General features: G+C 43.2%; 1 protein-coding gene across 1 annotated transcript; it reads right to left on the reverse strand.

Annotated features, from left to right (window-relative positions):
- Nucleotides 1-12,812, reverse strand: LOC139416422 (BTB/POZ domain-containing protein kctd15-like). Its single transcript, XM_071165023.1, has 5 exons — nucleotides 12,786-12,812; nucleotides 9,235-9,410; nucleotides 8,392-8,536; nucleotides 2,491-2,793; nucleotides 1-289 (listed from the first exon to the last, which is right to left on the reverse strand). Exons 1-5 carry the CDS (start codon nucleotides 12,810-12,812, stop codon nucleotides 131-133), a joined length of 810 nt encoding a protein of 269 aa, XP_071021124.1. The 3' UTR covers nucleotides 1-130.

Consider the following 12,812-nt stretch of genomic DNA (forward strand, 5'->3'; position numbering starts at 1 on the left):
CGCTGGCAAATGATATTCCCAAGCATGAAGAGTCCTTGTGTGTTTTTCCACTGTTAAAGTTGTGTAAATAGGACTCGAAAATCAGCACTGGACGTGTTGATCTCTCACGGGTCCCTCTGTTCCTCCCAACCTAGTCCAGAGGCTCTTGTTTGATGTGGATGGTGGTGCCGGTGGGCTGACCCCTGCGGAGCTCGCGACACAGGACGTACTCGCTGAACTGGGAGGAGTCAACTCCGCCGCCACATGACGCCGTCACGCTGAAGCCCTTCTGGAACAACCTCTCCAGAACCTGCAGGGAGCACAGGAGAGTCCGACAGGGTTTTTAGACATTTGACATAAGTTATAGTGCCGAGTACCCTCTTCCTTGTACGCTATACAGTATATACACAAAAGTATGTGGACACCCCTTCAAATGAGTGGATGCTGCTATTTCAGCCACACCCGTTGCTGACGGATAAAAATCGAGCACACAGCACTGCAATCTACATAGACAAACGTTGGCAGTAGAACGGCCTTACTGAAGAGTTCAGTGACTTTCAACATGGCACCGTCATAGGATTACACCTTTCCAACAAGTAATTGTCAAATTTCTGCCCTGCTAGAGCTTCCCCCGTCAACTGTAAGTGCTGTAATTGTCAAGTGGAAACGTCTAGGAATGGTTCACCCGCGAAGTGGTAGGCCACACAAGCTCAGAACGGGACCGCCGAGTGCGGACTGTCCTCGGTCGCAACACTCACTACGAGTTCCAAACTGCCTCTGGAAGCAATGTCAGCCCAAGAAATGTTCATCGGGAGCTTCATTAAATGTGTTTCTATGGTCGAGCAGCCACACACAAGCCTAAGATCACCATGCGCAATGCCAAGCGTCGGCTGAGTGGTGTAAAACTAGCCACCATTGGACTCTGGAGCAGTGGAAATGTGATGAATCACAGGTCACCATCTGGCGGTCCGACGGACGAATCCGGGTTTGGCGGATGCCAGGAGAACGCTACCTGACCCAATGCATAGCGCCAACTGAAAAATGTGGTAGAGGAGGAATAATGGTCAGGCTAGGCGCCTTAGTTCCAGTGAAGGGAAATCTTAACGCTACAGCATTAAGCATACAATGACATTCTAGACAGTTTGGGGAAGGCCCTTTCCTGCTTCAGAATGACAATGCCCCCATGCACATAGCGAGGTCCATACAGAAATGGTTTGTCGAGATCGGTGTGGAAGAACTTGACTGGTCTGCACAGAGACCTGACCTCAACCCCATTGAAAACTTTTTGGATGAATTGGAATGCCGACTGCGAGCCAGGCCTTATCGCCCAACATCCGTGCCAGACCACAGTAATGCTCTTGTGGCTGAATGGAAGCAAGTCCCCGCAGCAATGTTCCAACATCTAGTGGAACGCTTTCCCAGGAGAGCGGAGGCTATTATAGCAGCAAAAGGGGGACGAAGTCCATATTAATGCCCATGATTTTGGAATGAGATGTTCGACGAGCAGGTGACCAAAAGTATGTATAATAGAGTTGACCAGGAGCCATAAAAGAACAGAGTTGACCTATAACTACATCACTGCACCTGAACTGAGTTGAGCCTATTAAGAACTTAAACATTTTAAACTGGGTTTGCAAAGTAACTGAAGTAAGTCAGTCGGCCATGTTACAGAGTTGACTTTTAGTCTTCGGCATTGCTGACCCGATCCGCGGTGTACACAAAACATTAAGACTGACCAGGTGAATGCAGGGGAAAGCTATGATCCTTTATTGATGTCCCTTGTAAAATCCACTTCAAAAATCAGTGTAGATCAATTGGAGGAGACCAGTTAAAAAGGACTTGTAAGCCTCGAGACAATTGAGACATGGATTGTGTACGTGTGCCATTCCGAGGGTGAATAGGCAAGACAAAAAGATGTACAGTGCCTTCGGGAAGTATTTAAACCACTGGACTTTTTCCACATTTTGTTATGGTTACAGCCTTATTCTAAAATATATTAAATAGTTGTTGTTTTTCTCTTCCATTTAAGAATGAATGGCCACTGTTCTTGGAGACCTTAGTCAATTTTAGAATAAGGCTGTAACGTAACAAGATGTGGAAAAAGGTCAAAGGGGCTGAATACTTTCCGAAGGCACTAAGTGAAACGGGGTACTGTAGTAGGTGTCAGGCACACCGGTTTTGTGTCCAGAACTTCAACATTGCTGGGTTTTTCACGCTCAACACTTTCCCGTGTGTATCAAGAATGGTCCACCACCCAAAGGACATCCAGCCAACTTGACACAACTGTGGGAAGCGTGGGCCAGTGGACCATTCTTGGACCCTGTGGAACACTTTCGACACCTTGTCGAGTCCATGCCCCGGAGAATTGAGGCTGTTCTTAAGTCAAAAGGGGAGGGTGCAACTCAATATTAGGAAGTTGATCCTAATGTTTGGTACACTCAGCGGCATTTACCTGAATCCACATCAGAACAGAATTGACCTATAGAACTACAACTATATCACCGTCCGTACCTGAACTGAGTTGAGCCTGCAGTAGCCGTTGAGAGGGAATCGGATTACATGCGTGGGGTCGTGGTTCCAGCCGGCATTCACAGAGTTACACATGACGTCTCCAGTCTCGGGGAAGATCTCTTCGATGAGCACCTTCCCTCCGCTGAGGGCAATCCTCTCCCCCAGGTCAGGGGTCACTCGGACCACCAAGCACTCGCAGGGCGGTCTCTTCTGGCCCTCCTGCTCCGTCTGCCAGCGCTCCAGCTCGCGGACCATGGGTGTCAGTTGGTAGTAGCGAGCCTCCTCGTATAGCTGGGGGAAGTCCTGTCATAGTAGAAACACATAAGCAAGGATACATACCCACAAGAAGACAAACGCACAAAAACATACACAAAACACATGAACACACCAGGGTTTCCATTAGCTGGTAATAGCTGGCTTTTGTCTGATAAATAAAATTGGTGCCACCAATTGTCCAGGAAAATAAGAAATATTTATTCATGGAAATACAGTTGACTGGTCATGTTTATCGGTCCATAGGTTAATTAGCATAATTTTGTGGAATTGCGTGTGCGTACAATATATTCGTTATGTACAGTATCTTATCACACGCGTTCAGTGTACAGTTACAGAGCCTGTGAGCGGAAAATCTGTCAGACAGCGCAAGCATTGATGCTACAGCATCTTGTGCTGCTTTCAAGACAACTGGGAACTCATGACATTAGTGATCTTCAGATCGGGAAGTTGGAGCTCTAGAAATAAATCCTTGTTTCAACAGCATGTTGTATCGATCGATACCTTATGTCATGCCTTTTTGGTTTCATTGACAATATCTGTTGGTGGAAAGGTTGGATGTTGCCACATACATACTTAACAAAATTAAGGAAGTTTCTATTCAAATTATTAATAAATATTATCCTGCCAACAACGATATAAAGTTAAAAATTTTTTTAAAAATTCAAACATGCATTCAAATTGTACATTTTGTAATGACCACCCAGAAATGGTGTTGCATCTTTTTTGGCATTGTATTCATGTAAGGAATCTCTGGCAAGACATCAGCAGACTTATAATTGAACACATTTCAGATTGTAGACCATTATGGAGAGATGTACTGCTTGGATTCCTTACCTACGAGTTAAACAAATACATTTACAAACAAAACACAACATTTTCTTACCTTACAATTTTTTTTAATACAATTAAATACTCTACCAACAAAAAAAGCTGTTAGAATTCTAAAGTGTGTATATGTGCCTTAAGGTCCTTGTGTAATGTGATATTGTACCCCCTAGCCCAATTGTCCTTTGAACACACACACACATACCAGTTGAAGTTTACATATATCTCAGCCAAGTACATTTAAACTCAGTTTTTCACAATTCCTGACATTTAATCCTAGTAAAATGTCCGTCTTAGGTCAGTTAGGATCACCACTTTATTTTAAGAATGTGAAATGTCAGAATAATTGTAGAGAGAGATTTATTTAAGCTTTTATTTCTTTCATCACATTCCCAATGGGTCAGAATACACTCAATTAGTATTTGAAAGCATTGCCTTTAAATTGTTTAACTTGGGTCAAACGTTTCAGGTAGCCTTCCACAAGCTTCCCACAATAAGTTAGGTGAATTTTGGCCCCTTCCTCCTGACAGAGCTGGTGCAACTGAGTCAGGTTTGTAGGCCTCCTTGCTCGCACACGCTTTTTCAGTTCTGCCCACAAATCTTCTATTTGATTGAGGTCGGGGCTTTGTAATGGCCACTCCAATACCTTGACTTTGTTGTTCTTAAGCCATTTTGCCACAACTTTGGAAGTATGCTTGGGGTGATTGTCCATTTGGAAGACCCATTTGCGACCATGTCTTGAGATATTGCTTCAATATATCCACATCATTTTTCTCCCTCATCTATTTTGTGAAGTGCACCAGTCCCTCCTGCAGCAAAGCACCCCCACAACATGATGCTGCCACCGCCGTGCTTCACGGTTGGGATGGTATTCTTCAGCTTGCAAGCCTCCCCCTTTTGCCTCCAAACATAACAATGGTCATTATGGCCAAACAGTTCTATTTTTGTTTCATCAGACCAGAGGACATTTCTCCAAAAAGTATGATCTTTGTCCCCATGTGCAGTTGCAAACCGTAGTCTGGCTTTTTTATGGTGGTTTTGGAGTAGTGGCTTCTTCCTTGCTGAGCGGCCTTTTGTACCCGTTTCCTCCATCATCTTCACAAGGTCCTTTGCAGTTGTTCTGGGATTGATTTGAACTTTTTGCACCAAAGTATGTTCATCTTTAGGATACAGAACGCATCTCCTTCCTGAGCGGTATGACGGCTGCGTGGTCCCATGGTGTTTATCCTTGCATACTATTGTTTGTACAGATGAACGTGGTACCTTCAGGCATTTGGAAATTGCTCCCAAGAATGAACCAGACTTGTGGAGGTCTACAAATGATGTCAATTAGCCTATCAAAAGCTTCTGAAGCCATGACATAATTTTCTGGAATTTTCCAAGCTGTTTAAAGGCACAGTCAACTTAGTGTATGTAAACTTCTGACCCACTGGAATTGTGATACAGTGAATTATAAGTTAAATAAATCTGTCTGTAAACAATTGTTAGAAAAATTACTTGTGTCATGCACAACGTAGATGTCCTAACCGACTTGCCAAAACTATAGTTTGTTAACAAGAAATTTGTGGTGGTTGACTCCAATCTAAGTGTATGTAAACCTCCGACTTCAACTGTAAGTATTTACTTTACTTGTTGAATGAATGTGGTGGATTTATTAATACCAAATGTTTATCAAAGATTGCGCTTTTAAAACTGCTGTAAAAGTGCAGTAACTGCAGTCGACTGGTATTTTGGGCTCAGTGATAGCAGAATAACCGCAGTGTGCAGCAGTTGTACTGCAGTTACACTGCAAAATTACTGCAGTAAAAAAAATATGTATATATTATATATACAGTGCCTTGCGAAAGTATTCGGCCCCCTTGAACTTTGCGACCTTTTGCCACATTTCAGGCTTCAAACATAAAGAATTTGTATCCAAATCCGGCTTTAAACTTCTTCACAACAGTATCTCGGACCTGCCTGGTGTGTTCCTTGTTCTTCATGATGCTCTCTGCGCTTTTAACGGACCTCTGAGACTATCACAGTGCAGGTGCATATATACGGAGACTTGATTACACACAGGTGGATTGTATTTATCATCATTAGTCATTTAGGTCAACATTGGATCATTCAGAGATCCTCACTGAACTTCTGGAGAGTTTGCTGCACTGAAAGTAAAGGGGCTGAATAATTTTGCACGCCCAATTTTTCAGTTTTTGATTTGTTAAAAAAGTTTGAAATATCCAATAAATGTCGTTCCACTTCATGATTGTGTCCCACTTGTTGTTGATTCTTCACAAAAAAATACAGTTTTATATCTTTATGTTTGAAGCCTGAAATGTGGCAAAAGGTCGCAAAGTTCAAGGGGCCCGAATACTTTCGCAAGGCACTGTATATTATTTGGGGTGCAGCAGTATGTGCAACATACTGCACTCTAACTGCAATCTCCTTTTGAAAGGGAAGACATGTCTTTCCATCTCACTCTCCCCTGTATCGTCCCCTTGCATGCCCTATATTATGACAGCACTGCGGCACATAGACATGCACACAAACACAGAAACTTCTGCTGAGAATTACTGCATGTGAAACAGAGGGAGCTGCCTCTATCTGCCTTTGCGCCATACTGCTTCTGACAACAGGCGTACACAGAGCTGCTAACCCCCGCAGGCTCCTCTCTGTATCAAAGCCTGCCTCCTTAGCTCCCCTCCCTTCATAGGCTTGAAGCGAGGGATAGATGTGTTTTATAAAAAAAAAAGAGGGCTCTATCTGCAGGGCACTTTAGTCATCCTGTGCAAAGGACAGAATAACACAGCCACACTAACTACAGAGAAGGACACACACAGTCACACATGCACACACACACCCTCCTCACACATCAATTTAGCAGAACACACAATGCCCCTACTTCCAGCCATGCAGAACTGGCCCCTGTAGAAGCCCAAGGCATAATGGATAACTGATTAAAGTGTTTGAATACCTGCAGTTTACACACACAGAGTGCCTATAGTGGCACACTGTGAGAATTAAGCTAACGATGTGTTTCTGGGTACTGCGGGATAATTTGTATGACTTTACGGTCATGTTTGCATAACCATCCTGAAATCACTGTGAGAGACACTATTATTTCATACACAGAACAAAATCACACAAATTTTTACCAAGCCTGCATTTTCATACCAGCTTTTTTTGTATATCTGGAATGGATAGAGAGAAAAAAACATGGGGGGAAAAATGAAAAGCCACCTAAAGACCTAGTCATGATTCCTGCATTTTCCCAGACCCTGTAACCAAAATACAGGTATTGGGTCTGTGTGATAATGACAAAGTCATCACAAAGTAAAACATTTTTTATTTTTTTTTTTTACAAATGTTTGCTAATTTATGAAAAATATTTACATAAGTATTCAGACACTTTTGCTATGAGACTCAAAATTGAGGTCAATTGATTGGATATAATTTGGAAAGGCACATACCTATATAAATAAGGTCCTACAGTTGACAGTGCATGTCAGAGCAAAGCCATGAGGTCAAAGGAATTGACCTTCCGGAAGCACAACCATCTCTGCAGCACTCCACCAATCAGGCCTTTATGGTTGAGTGGCCAGACGGAAGCCACTCTTCAGTGAAAGGCACATGACATCCCACCTGGAGTTTACCAAAAGGCACCTAAAGGGCTCTCAGACCATGAGAAACAAGATTATCTGGTCTGATGAAACTAAGACTGAACTGCCAAGCGTCATGTCTGGAGGAAACCTGGCACCATCCCTACGGTGAAGCATGGTGGTGACAGCATCAAACTGTGGGAATGTTTTTCAGGGGCAGGTACTGGGAGACTATTCAGAATCGAGGGAAAGATGAATGGAGCAAAGTAGAGGGATCCTTGATGAAAACCTGCTCCAGAGCGCTCAGGACCTCAGACTGGGGTGAAGGTTCACCCTCCAACAGGACAACGACCCTAAGTACACAGCCAAGACAACACGAGAAGCTTCGGGACAAGTCTCTGAATGTCCTTCAGTGGCCCAGCCAGAGCCTGGACTTGAAGTCGATCTAACATCTCTGGAGAGACTTGAAAATAGCTGTGCAGCGAAGCTCCCCATCCAACCACACAGAGCTTGCGAGGATCTGCATAGACGAAATTCCTCATACATAGGTGTGCCAAGCTTGTAGGGTCATACCCAAGAAGACTCAATGCTGTAATCGCTGCCAAAGATGCTTCACCAAAGTACTGAGTAAAGGGTCTGAATACTTATTTAACTGTCCGTTTTTTTTATATATATACATTTGCAAAAATGTCAAAACTAATTTTTTTCTTCGTCATTATGGGGTATTGTGTGTAGATTAAAAATAAAAAAAATTAAATCAATTTTAGGATAAGGCTGTAACGTATCAAATTGTGGAAAAAGTCAAGGGGTCTGAATACTTTCCGAATGTACACTGTATTATTAAAAGGGGTATAGCTGCCAATAAGTGGTAAATAGCGAGCTGTTTGAAGGGGGGTCATATAAATATTGCCTTATATTTTTACAGGTAACATACCACATTTGCGGTCTGAAATGGGTATACGTTTGTATGTGTTTGTATGTGTACAAAAAAGTTGGGAAATTAAGTAATACCTGGTTAATAGACTGTGTTAGCCTAGGCATTAGCTCAGAAATAAAAAAAGTATTCACGCCTCAGGCAAGTTTATGCATAAGTAACAAAGTTGGTTTGGTTTAACTATGCTCGGGTGATAATAAAGTAATGTATTAGGCCCATTTTACTCTTTTGGTGAGATGTGAGCTATTTTGGACAAGTGTTGTCCCCCTGCATTGTGAACTGTACCTTGAAGTCCTCTGGGAGCAGTAGTTTGCAGGTCCTGAGGAAGCTGAGGATGTATCTGAATATATCTCCATCCCTGTCGATGAAGTAGTGCTGCTTCAAGCTGTCCAGTACAATGGGCTCTGTTCCATTAAACAGACGACTGATTCTGGAGAGAAAGACAATGGTTAAGAGCTCTAGATTAATACTATGACTCAAGTAGTACTTGAAGTATGTTTAGTGAAGCGTAAAACTTGTTTCTAGTGTAGTTGATCATTCCTTGAGAGTGATGTAAGTCATGTAGGCCTACATTTTAGGCAGGAAGTGGGCTACAAAGTTTATTTTAGTACAGAAAATGAATTGGGTCTACTATGACTTCGGAATCACATACTGGGTTGAATACAACACTCTCTCTCTCTCTCCCCCTCTAAATCGATGCCAACTGCACAGTACTCATCTTTCTTCTCCCCTATGCCTGAGGTGGTCCTCTCCTCTTCCAGCAGGAGTCTCACCTCACAGCTCCAGACAGCTCAGCCTTCTCCACTCTCTCTTTGTCTTCCAAAAAGCAATTCAAATCTACTCTTTTCCTTTCTCTCTCTGCCCTCTCTCTGTATTTGCTTACTCTCAGACCAATTATCATGGATACCAAGCTGCTTGCGTTTCAACACGATGCTATGTGGATTTCTAGAAGTAATTGAATAACGTATCAGTCATAATGCACAGTCAATAGACCTATTCATGAACCTGACATTTTATTCCATAGGGGGGAAAAAGTTAGTATTGAATCAATAATACATTATTTTCCACAAGGAAATTATTCACATTGCCATGGTGGTGGTGCTATGCTTCATGGCCTTATACTCTTACCTAGACTCGGGGTATTTGGTGAGAGTACCCAGGCTGCTGGTGTACATGTGTCCTCCCACGTCGATGTGGACCGGGGCGTTGGCTTTAGTCAGCTGGGCCGGTGATGGGATGCCCTGGGCATTCATTGGAGAAACTGGAGAACGACTCATAGACATCCTGGACATGCTTCTTCCCTCCTACAGGAACACATGGAAATACACTGCTCAAAAAAATAAAGGGAACACTTAAACAACACAATGTAACTCCAAGTCAATCACACTTCTGTGAAATTAAACTGTCCACTTAGGAAGCAACACTGATTGACAATACATTTCACATCCTGTTGTGCAAATGGAATAGACAACAGGTGGAAATTATAGGCAATTAGCAAGACACCCCCAATAAAGGAGTGGTTCTGCAGGTGGTGACCAGACCACTTCTCAGTTCCTATGCTTCCTGGCTGAGGTTTTGGTCACTTTTGAATGCTGACGGTGCTTTCACTCTAGTGGTAGCATGAGACGGAGTCTACAACCCACACAAGTGGCTCAGGTAGTGCAGCTCATCCAGGATTGCACACCAATGCGAGCTGTGGCAAGAAGGTTTGCTCTGTCTGTCAGCGTAGTGTCCAGAGCATGGAGGCGCTACCAGGAGACAGGCCAGTACATCAGGATACGTGGAGGAGGCCGTAGGAGGGCAACAACCCAGCAGCAGGACCGCTACCTCCGCCTTTGTGCAAGGAGGAGCACTGCCAGAGCCCTGCAAAATGACCTCCAGCAGGCCACAAATGTGCATGTGTCTGCTCAAACGGTCAGAAACAGACTCCATGAGGGTGGTATGAGGGCCCGACGTCCACAGGTGGGGGTTGTGCTTACAGCCCAACACCGTGGAGGACGTTTTTCATTTACCAGAGAACACCAATATTGGCAAATTTGCCACTGGCGCCCTGGGCTCTTCACAGATGAAAGCAGGATCCCAATGAGCACATGTGACAGACGTGACAGTCTGGAGACGCTGTGAAGAACGTTCTGCTGCCTGCAACATCCTCCAGCATGACCGGTTTGGCGGTGGGTCAGTCATGGTGTGGCGTGGCATTTCTTTAGGGGGCCGCACAGCCCTCCATGTGCTCGCCAGAGGTAGCCTGACTGCCATTAGGTATCGAGATGAGATCCTCAGACCCCTTGTGAGACCATATCCTGGTGCGGTTGGCCCTGGGTTCCTCCTAATGCAAGACAATGCTAGACCTCATGTGGCTGGAGTGTGTCAGCAGTTCCTGCAAGAGGAAGGCATTGATGCTATGGACTGGCCCGCCCGTTCCCCAGACCTGAATCCAATTGAGCACATCTGGGACATCATGTCTCGCTCCATCCACCAACGCCACGTTGCACCACAGACTGTCCAGGAGTTGGCGGATGCTTTAGTCCAGGTCTGGGAGGAGATCCCTCGAGACCATCCGCCACCTCATCAGGAGCATGCCCAGGCGTTGTAGGGAGGTCATACAGGCACGTGGAGGCCACACACACTACTGAGCCTCATTTTGACTTGTTTTAAGGACATTACATCAAAGTTGGATCAGCCTGTAGTGTGGTTTTCCACTTTAATTTTGAGTGTGACTCCAAATCCAGACCTCCGTGGGTTGATAAATTTGATTTCCATTGATAATTTTTGTGTGGTTTTGTTGTCAGCACATTCAACTATGTAAAGAAAAAAGTATTTAATAAGAATATGTCATTCATTCAGATCTAGGATGTGTTATTTTAGTGTTCCCTTTATTTTTTGAGCAGTGTAGATAGTATTTGTTATAGAAGTGTGTACTGCATCTGCCCTGAGCTGAGTAAAGTGAAAAGTAGTGAAGTAGAGAAGTCTACTTTTTATTCAAGTTAGGCTACTGATTGTGTAATGACGTGAAGCAATAGCAAATGAGGTGTATGACTGTACAGTGGTTTAGACTCTGGCTCGCAGCCAATCAAATTATTTGAGAGATACATAAACCTCAGCGTTCCCCAATTAACATGAATACAATATTCATAAGCTGCAGACAGTTGTTGAAGTTGCCCACAGTGGGTGAACAGAGGGTGTTCATGACCACAGGGCACTGGGCAAGTGCAGCTTCTGGATTAATTAAACCATCCATCCCCCACCAAGTCTCTCCATTGTAAAGAGGTTCTTTGAACCATAAAAAGGTGAACAGGAGGTGAACTTCATTCAATGTTTTGCCAGGGGCAAGATGCCCGGGGCTGCTGAGCAGAGCACACAGAGTTCTCACTATATTTCCTGGGCGTTGTCTCCTCTGCATAGTCAGAAACCAGTATTTTATTCAATCCAATTATTAATGTATTTTTTAAACACATTTCTGGCCATAAAACCAAGTGGGAGAAAAAAAATATTGCAGAGATTCTACTTAACACTTGCATACTTTCCCCCCATATTTTGAAATTAAACATTCTTTAGCATATTATTTCAGACATTCATTCAAACAAGATGCAGTAGAGAGGTCAATGACCAAACAATGGAATTGCCATGAGGGGGGCGAATCTCCTCATTGCACCCTAGCAAAAATTGCCAAATGTTCAAATGTGTATTTCATAATATGTTGAAGTGAAAATCGGAGTATAATGTTTGTAATATGGATGTCAACCCCAACACATGTCAACTCCAACACAACTGCATTACAGTTAAAAGGTGCTACACGTAGGATTTATATTTTTTTTAAATTGCATTGTAATTTCAGAAAATGTCAGTGTAGAATTTTAGCAACCAGGAAATAAATCAGAACAGTTTTCCCAGTTTGACGCTCCAGCTGGAGATATCAATAGGCGAATATCACAGCCAATCACAACACTGGCGGGTAAGTAATACTATAAAACAGTATTATTCCACTATTAGAGGCAGATATATTATGGACATTTTCTGAAATTACAATGCACATTTTAATTATATGTATAGCACCTTTAAAAACGAGGACTACATCCACGAATGCTAGCTATGCTAACCAGATTATACGAACGGGAGTTAGCATTTAGCTTCTAACCCAGAAAAGGTACTAAATTACTTCTAAATGTTATGCAGCGAAAACAGCCAAATCTATCCAAATTGGATTTAAGTAACCCCATTGTGGGTCTGTTACAATACATAAATCATGACGGATGACAATTATCCACTTTGCTAGATCCGATCTGTTGAATGTGCACCAATCTGGTCAATGGAACGTCTTGAGTTCCCATCGACCTCTTTACCGCATCTAGAATAGAAACTACAGTATCTCAATAAATTGAATCCACCGTTTCAAGCATTTTTTAGATTAGATGCGTTTCGGTGATGATTCTATCAGGTCACTGAAGCTTCCGTTCCACTAGAATATTACAAATACATTTGACACAATCCAATAGTATCCAAATACTGGCGGCTAGTTTTTTTTGGTGTTTGGAGTCCAAATGTTTGAAAACTTTGGGGATAGTCCCTGGAAATCTACACTAACGCAAGGATTTTAGACCGTCCCGGTCTTTAAGATTCAATTTGTCAGACAGACTAGCCTACCCCCCAAAAACTACAAATAAAACAAATTGCGTCCTTACCTGGGAGGACACGGATAGAGAAGACAT

Source organism: Oncorhynchus clarkii, chromosome 1 (genome assembly GCF_045791955.1).
Source record: "Oncorhynchus clarkii lewisi isolate Uvic-CL-2024 chromosome 1, UVic_Ocla_1.0, whole genome shotgun sequence".
Taxonomy (NCBI): domain Eukaryota; kingdom Metazoa; phylum Chordata; class Actinopteri; order Salmoniformes; family Salmonidae; genus Oncorhynchus; species Oncorhynchus clarkii.

Excerpts from the sequence above, each read along its gene's own strand:
- LOC139416422 (XM_071165023.1), bottom strand. The coding sequence starts at position 12,812 with ATGTCTTCTCTATCCGTGTCCTCCCAG. Across the intron at positions 9,411-12,785 it reads CTCTATCCGTGTCCTCCCAG|GAGGGAAGAAGCATGTCCAG; the intron begins GTAAGGACGCAA and ends GTGTTCCTGTAG. Across the intron at positions 290-2,490 it reads GCAGGCTCAACTCAGTTCAG|GTTCTGGAGAGGTTGTTCCA; the intron begins GTACGGACGGTG and ends TGCTCCCTGCAG.